General features: G+C 31.5%; 1 protein-coding gene across 1 annotated transcript; it reads left to right on the top strand.

Moving 5' to 3' along the window:
- Window positions 1–3,369: 3,369 nt before the first annotated feature.
- LOC127690148 (olfactory receptor 7G2-like) lies at window positions 3,370–4,308 on the top strand. The gene has a single exon (XM_052189695.1). The coding sequence runs from the start codon at window positions 3,370–3,372 to the stop codon at window positions 4,306–4,308; it is 939 nt and encodes a 312-aa protein (XP_052045655.1).
- The last annotated feature ends 3,750 nt before the right edge of the window (window positions 4,309–8,058 follow it).

Genomic DNA, 8,058 nt, shown 5'->3' with positions numbered 1-8,058 from the left:
TCTGATTGACACAAAGTTGCATATGATTAAATTTAATATGAAACATAAGGAAACCAAAAATCTTGAATTTGGGATAGAAATAAGTGGGATAAGAAAGTGTGGGATGTCATTAGTCAAAATAAATTGTATATAATTAAATAATTGTCAAATCATCCCCTTAATAAATGGATGTATCAATCAAAACATAGATTGGAATTTTATGTATAAGTTGTAAAACTAAAAACGAAACTTCTTGTAAACTAACACTAAAAAGTTTTTAAAATATTCTTTATGAAAGTGATCAGAAACAATGAATAGCATTCTAAACCTCATGGGTCATCAAGTCATGAACATTGAATTCCACAGTTCTATATACTCAGTAGTTGCCCTTTCTCTCTTGGGATTAGAATTACAGTAAAATAGACGGTCTAGTGGGAAGTATTGGATATTCAGTACCTATGAAAACCTATACTTCACTCTCAGACTCAGCCTGTGACTCACTCCTTAATGTTCTTTGTATGTTAAGATGAAACATCATCCAACCAAAGATTTTCATTCAAGCAAAGATGATCATGGTTTTCCAGGAGCCCAATGAGTCCTAATGTTGCCAGTCTTGTGCAACATCCAGGTGAGATTCTGAAAATCATCCTCAATAAGTTAGCAGATAAAATAATACCATGGTACCTCACAGAATACATTGAAAATAAAGGAAGGGGCTTATATTTCTAGTCTTAGAGGAAGTAAGGGCAGGTAACACCATTTATGAGAAGAGCTTTTACTTCACTTGCTATTTGTTGGTTGGTGTGTTTAACATATATATTTATACTGCAATGCACATATGTCTCATTATGCTTGTAAAATACAATTTAGAAGAACAATATGACCAGATAATGGCCATCCCTTGACTATAATGTATATCTCAAATCATTCACACATTTCCTTAATCTTCTGTGGTAGTCATGGCCAGATATTTGGTGAAAATGTTAGTTTGCTAAGTTTCTCTTGAAAAATGGCTAAAATTTATGACTTAAAAACAATAAAATATTTTTGTGTTTCTGGAGTTAGCAGAAAAATAAAATATTCTCATATTTCTTCTTTCTTATGGCTTGGTGATACCTACCCTTCCTTGTGATTTAATATGATTCTTATTCAACAAAAATATTTGTCTGTAAGTACACATGTGTTTATATATCTCACCAATTTTGTTTAATAGGAGTGGGGCAGTCATATTGAACCAGGATACCATAATTGGCCACACATTGGTATAATTTATTTTTTGAGGAACATCTAAAAATTTAATTATCTTCTGAGGTATTAGTGGTTAAATAGCAATTTGGAGTATGTTTAATTGTTGACTGACAGTCTATCTTTAATTATCTTTGTGCATTCTAATATTCATCAGGTGACAGGGAGGTAGTTCTGTTAATTAGACATGACTTTATAACTGTGGAAGAAGCCAGATATTTACAAAGTAGCATCTTGAATATTCCTAGTCAATATCAAATATTTTAAGCAGAAAAATCCAAAACAGTATGAAAAAAAGCAGCATCTTAATTGTATTACTAATACTAAGAAACTTGATAGCCATGGAAAATGCACCTCTTGCTTTAATTCCAACATTTAAACACCAGACAATGAGTTTCATTTAGTGATTAAAAATAGGATTTAGGCCTGTCTTCTAAGGCTGGGAAAAATTAGGACTTTATGATGTTTTTATAGAGAAGGATACATCCTGGTAACTAACAAAGATAAAGCATTGCAACCTTCTTTAAAAATTAGTTTAAAATGGACTGTCATTTATTTTGACCTAGTAATACCTTTCATAGATCTCTTTTACTACACAGTTTTCTAAAAAAAAAAAAAAATAAGTTGACATGATTGTGAACTGTGCATCATTTCAAACTGGTTCCCAGTAAGAGAATAGCCAGGTTTCTGATTTGGTTGAAGTTTCTGAATATGTGTAAAATTAATATAATAGTCTGAAATATATTTATGATGTATCTCATTAACACAATAGATATTTTCCTATTTAATACAAGAATAAAGTCATTATTCTTCATAGGTACTTTCCATCTTACTTACATCTAGTTTTGTAAGTCTGTGTTATCTGTCTCTATCAAGAAATTACAAATAGTTTAACATGAGCTCAGTGTTTGCTTATTTATATTATTTTTATATTTTTCAACTATAATATTACTATATATAATTACATCTTCTGTATTTTATTAAAACATCATTATTTGTAAGATAATGAGAGTCATTAAAATGTTCTCCACACTTCCTGTAAAATTGTTTTCTAAAGCAGATTCCTTTAGTTTTTCAGTGAAAAAACTTAATAGGTGGAAAATCATGGGCATAATTCAGCAAATGTAACACAAACTCGCCTTAAATTATGTTCTGCTTTTCTTTAAATTGCATTAATGAGAATTTAGAGTGCATACAGTGAAGGAAAGATTAAGAGTACATTTGAAATTAAATACTAAAATGCAAAAATATTGTGCTATGTCTGTGACAACTTACGAATGATACTTATATATTTCCTGGAGATATATGTGTAAAATGTTCATAGAGTGAAGTCAAACAGAAAAGAGCAGAGGTCAAACCTTTTCCTCTGTTTGTTATGTACATTGGTTATAAGCCATCATGTCAGAAGTGTTTCAAAAGCATGAACTATTTCAAATGCAATCCAGGAGGATAACTAAATGATTCTGATTTAAGCCAAAATATCTGGCCATTGCTATTGATTTTTAGTTTAATACATTCATTATAGTCTGCCATTTTCCTTGAAGGTGTGGATGTTTTCATAGGTGAAAAGTGATGCTTTATTACTCAGTGAAGTATCATCGCTTTTCAGAATATTTGCAAATATCTTTACATTTATAGATGGAATAGATATTAGAACACAATTGACCAGAACTGGAAGCAGGTGATAAAGAAAAATCTGATGTAATTTGTAGCTCATCTTATAACTAGGAAAGTTTTAATTTGATATGCACATTTTTCAAGTCTCAATGAGTCTTTGTTAAATCTTCATTTCATAGCATGTGCCTGTGTCAGTGTGCAAATGCCACATGTGAGTTAATATTTTTGGAAGACAGAAGAAACCATAAGTTCTGGAGCTGGTCACATGAAATTGTGAGATTTCTGGCAACAGTATAGAGAAATAAACCTGAATCCAGTGCTAGAGGAGTAAGTGTGTTTTACCTAGGAACTTCTTTCCAAGCTTCATTGGGAGTATTTACTTAAAGTAGCATTATTTTTCATGATCCTTGACATTATTAAAAGTAAGTCAAAATATTACAATTCTGTTTATATATGTGCTATACTAATGTGCTATTGCTATTCATCACAAAAATGTAATATCATTTTTATCAATATTCAAGCATGCCAATGGAACCTGCAAACCAAACAGATATTTCAAAATTCTTTCTCATGGGACTAACATATGTCCCTGGACTGGAACCCCTCTTCTTTAACTTGTTCCTGTCCATGTATCTTATCACCATCATTGGAAACCTACTTATTATACTGACTGTAAGCAAGGACTCCCACCTCCACACACCCATGTATTTCTTTCTTTGCAATCTATCTTTCACTGATATCTGTACAAGTACAACGATAGTCCCAAAGTTGCTGTTGAACGTCCAAATACATGACCAGAGCATCACTTACATAGGCTGCCTGTCTCAGGTATACTTACTGTTGACATTCTGTGGTTTAGAAAGCTGTCTCCTTACTGTAATGGCTTATGACCGCTATGTGGCCATTTGTCAACCTCTAAGATATACAATCATTATGAACCCCTTCTTATGCATTTTCTTAGTATTACTTTCCCTGCTTATCAGCACTATAAATGCACTACTCCATACTTCTCTGGTGTTGCAACTGTCCTTCTGCACAGGACAGAAAGTCCCGAACTTCTTCTGTGAACTTGGTCAAATCACCAACCTTGCCTGCTCTGATACATTTATCAATATTCTTTTTATTTATACTGCAACCATTGTGTTTTCTGTTTTCCCACTTTCTGGGATTATTTTCTCTTATACTCGAATTGTATCTTCTATTCTGAAGAACCCATCAGTTGGTAGAAGACATAAAGCATTTTCTACCTGCGGGTCTCATCTTTCAGTGGTTTCTTTATTCTATGGAACTGGTTTAGGTGTGTACATGAATGCTTCAGTTTCTAACTCCTCCATTAGTAATGTAATAACATCTATGATGTATAGTGTGGTCCCTCAAATGCTAAATCCTTTTATCTACAGTTTAAGGAGCAAAGAAATCAAGGGATCCTTGAGGCAGCTCATCATTGGGATCATTTGTTTTCCATAGTTTTTGTTCTAATTTACTGAGACATTAAATCAATGGATGTACTTCCAATTCAAGTAAATGTATACACTTGTCTTAAAGGCAGAATGTGTAGCTATAGGATATGAAAAAAACCTTAAAGTAGATAGAATATTTAGAGTCAGTTGCACTTCGTATTTTGGGCCAGATAAAATGTATCCCAGCAAAACACCTACTTTGGTTCAGATGAATTAATATTATAATCTATTAACTAATTACTAAGTCACTTCAATTTTTGATTTTGTGAAACATGTTAAATTCTTAAAATTTTTTCATTACTTTTAAAATGCAAAATCTACTACTCAGCAATTAAAAACAATGAATTCATGAAATTCTTAGTCAAATGGTTGGAATTGGAAAATATCATCCTAAGAGAGGTAATCCAATCACAAAAGAACACACATGGAATGCAGTCACTGATAAGAGGATATTAGCCCAGAACATCTGAATAGTCAAGACACAATCATTCCCAAGAAGAAGGAAGGAGATGGCCCTGGTCTTAGAAAGGCTTGATGCAGCATTGTAGGGGATTACCAAGACAGAGAAGTAGGATGGGGTTGATTGGGGAATGGGCAGAGGAAAGAGGGCTTATGGGACCTATGGGGAGGGCAGAACCTGGAAAGGGGAAATCATTTGGAATATAAACAAAGAATATAGAAACTAAACTAAACTAAATAAAATAAAATAAAATGCAAAATCCTATAATTACATTATATTCATCTCATAAAATATTATGTAATTAGAGCTTTAAAAATTGCTGTTTGTTCTCAAATATGAAAAAAATCTCCTCATTATAATATAAATACCATCTATCACAAGTACTTTAGAAATACTGAAAGTATAATTTCAGATAGAATCATTAGTTTATATAGATGACAGCAAATCCAGACCTTATTATTTGCTCAATATCTATCTGGTTTTAGAAGTTGTAGATAATCCCAAATTTGCAGGATATCATAGGCAAAACTTTGAGTGCCCTCCTAATATATCTCTATTGCACTGAAAATATAGAATCCTTAACACTCAGGAAGTTAACAATACCTAAGAGTCAGAGACGTTTCTGAAAGTAATCTTATTCAAAAGAATTCTCCAAATTGTTAGAGTTGTATCAAAACTTCTAAGGAGAGAATTCATACTTATTGAAGTTGTTAAGTTGATCAAAGAGATTTTGGATGTAGAAATTGTATGCTATCAGTCACACTGTGGTAGGTATCTGATTTTGAAACTGTCTTTGATTTCCTTGTTTGTGAACAAATTTATTGGTTCAGCAAGCTACGCTTCTGTGAAGTTATTTTTTTCATGCTCTTCATTAACAACCTATTTGAGCAAATAGAATCTTTTTCACATCTTTCCCTGTAAAGTCATAGAACATCTGATCTCAATCCATTATAATACATTTTTCGAAGAAGGCAGATTCATGAAAACATTCTTGCAATTATTTGGAGTGCTAGATATCAATTAGTATGTATACTAATAATTGTGGATATTATTTTACATGATAGTAATGTAAATGATATACATGACAAAAATATTTATTTGGAGTTAAGAAATAATGTCATCTGTTTGGGTGTAAATAAATTATAAAAACATAATTATGTGTAGTAATTTTGAGAACAGAGAGCTTAGATTAATAGGATCAGTTTTTCTTATATCTACACATGTCTTTTCAAAAATAATATTCTGGACATTTATAGAGTGGACATCAATCCATTATATATGCCTGTACACCTTTTTCCAACAGTTTACTTCTATTAACACAGAAAAAGAAAGTCTTCATTTTGGTTCTTTATTTGTAGTTTTTCTAATATTTCCCAAACTCCTTTCTTGTCATTTTGTAGTTATCACTTACACTTGAAAATAGATTTATATCATAGGTATTGGCACCTAAAATGACCTAGTCTTTATATTTGTATTGAAATGTGGGTACTTTCTTTTCTACTATAAATAAACTTTTGGAAGGCTTTCTTTCAAGTTTTTATGTTTAGGAAATAGATAGCAGTATATTTGAAGAAAAAATGCTCTCTTTTTTTAACTTAATTGCTCTGAATTGACAAATTCAGTGCCTTGTCTAAAAGTATGTAGCATGTCTTTTTTAAAAAATGTTTTCACTTGGACATTACACTTTGTTCTAAGATATTGACATTTATGAATATTTCTGGCATTTATAAATTATGCTGGCTTGTTTTCTTCAATTTTTTTAGGGGCTCTGTCCTGTGGTCCTACTCACACATTTCAATGACCTGGGCACTAGAACTTGCATGTTGTACGTTTTTAGATTAACAAAAATCACATGCATTTCTTATTCTATTCTTTACTCTTTCTAAAACTGTTGCTTTTTTTTCTGTATTTGGGAAATAACAATAGTAATGGAAAGCTAATTCTTGTATCAATTTTTGAAATTAAAATGAAATGAAATGAAAAGAACTATGTCTAAGTATTCAAAAAATTACAGATGATAAACCTGCTATATTGTATCACCTTTTTAAATATTTTAAAATCTTCAGTGATGAAAAATGGCAAAGCATTTTTGTTCAAGTGAAACTTTACATTGCAGCTTCATACTGACACTTCAAGACACATTATCTAACAGTGTTGATCTACAAATACAAGTTATCATATCGTTAAAATCTACTCTCAGATCATACGGTCATGTCTATTCCCAAAACGAAAAAAAAAAAAAAAGCATCTCAAAAGATTTTTTTCTCGTTGTAGTGTCAAACTTGTTCATTTATGCCAAACTTTCTAATAGGAATATCTACTGTGTAATAATTTTTCATGCTTACAAAATTCCATATTCAGGGATACTTATTATGATTTTGAATGATTCAAAGGGAAGTGAAAGACTTCACCATTCAGAGATCAAAAAATCCTATAGGAATGTTTTCTAATACTCAAAAAATAACACAGTATTGAGAGTCCTCACAGCTGACCCAATATACAGGCCACTCATTCCTAAGATTATATATGCAGTAAGGACTATTGAGGAGACTCAGCAAAGGCCAGCTTCCTGGAAGAATCTCAGACAACTAAAGATACATAGAAGAGCCTCAGATCACCTCACCTTCCTGAAATAGGCAGTCTGACCTATGGAAATACCTAGAATTTATGCAGAAGTTTGAGAGTTCCACTTCTCTTATGGGGTTTTCATGACACATTTGTATTGGAATCATTCTTACTCCTAAAAGAATTCCTAAGGGGTTATAACTAATCTTACCACAATACTAATGTGACTTATTTCAGAAAATTCATCATTTTACCATGTTCAACATCAATTATACTGTTATTTATGTCTCTCACCTTTTCCCTATCAGAAATGAGTGCATTTTAGTTTATGTTTTCACAAGTATGATGTCCCAGAGGTATGTGTATATTACCTCTACACAATTCTTATTCTACTGTAATTTTATAATTTTATAATTATTTATCACAACTATAACCTGATTTGTTGTCTTATGCATTCAATGTGGTTCAGTTATATGTCACTAATCCAACCACCATGCAGTTTTCTTATCTATGTTCTTCATTAGAGTTTTTTCTGATACTTCTCAGTGATGATGCAGACATATATTTGTTCATTATGGCCGTATTACATAGTGTGTTCTGACAAAACTGTCACATAAAAAGTTCTATGCAGAGGATTAAAATAATAGAATAATGAATCAAGTACTCTTATTTAATGGGTTTGTGATTTATATGTAAGATCCAAAATTGCATAACTCCAAAAGTAAAAGATTT

The sequence above is a fragment of the Apodemus sylvaticus genome, chromosome 7, assembly GCF_947179515.1.
Source record: "Apodemus sylvaticus chromosome 7, mApoSyl1.1, whole genome shotgun sequence".
Lineage (NCBI taxonomy): Eukaryota > Metazoa > Chordata > Mammalia > Rodentia > Muridae > Apodemus > Apodemus sylvaticus.
Note: the sequence above shows the minus strand (reverse complement) of the source record. Positions and strands in the feature narration are given on the sequence as shown.

Excerpts from the sequence above, each read along its gene's own strand:
- LOC127690148 (XM_052189695.1), top strand. The coding sequence starts at position 3,370 with ATGGAACCTGCAAACCAAACAGATATTTCAAAATTCTTTCTCATGGGA.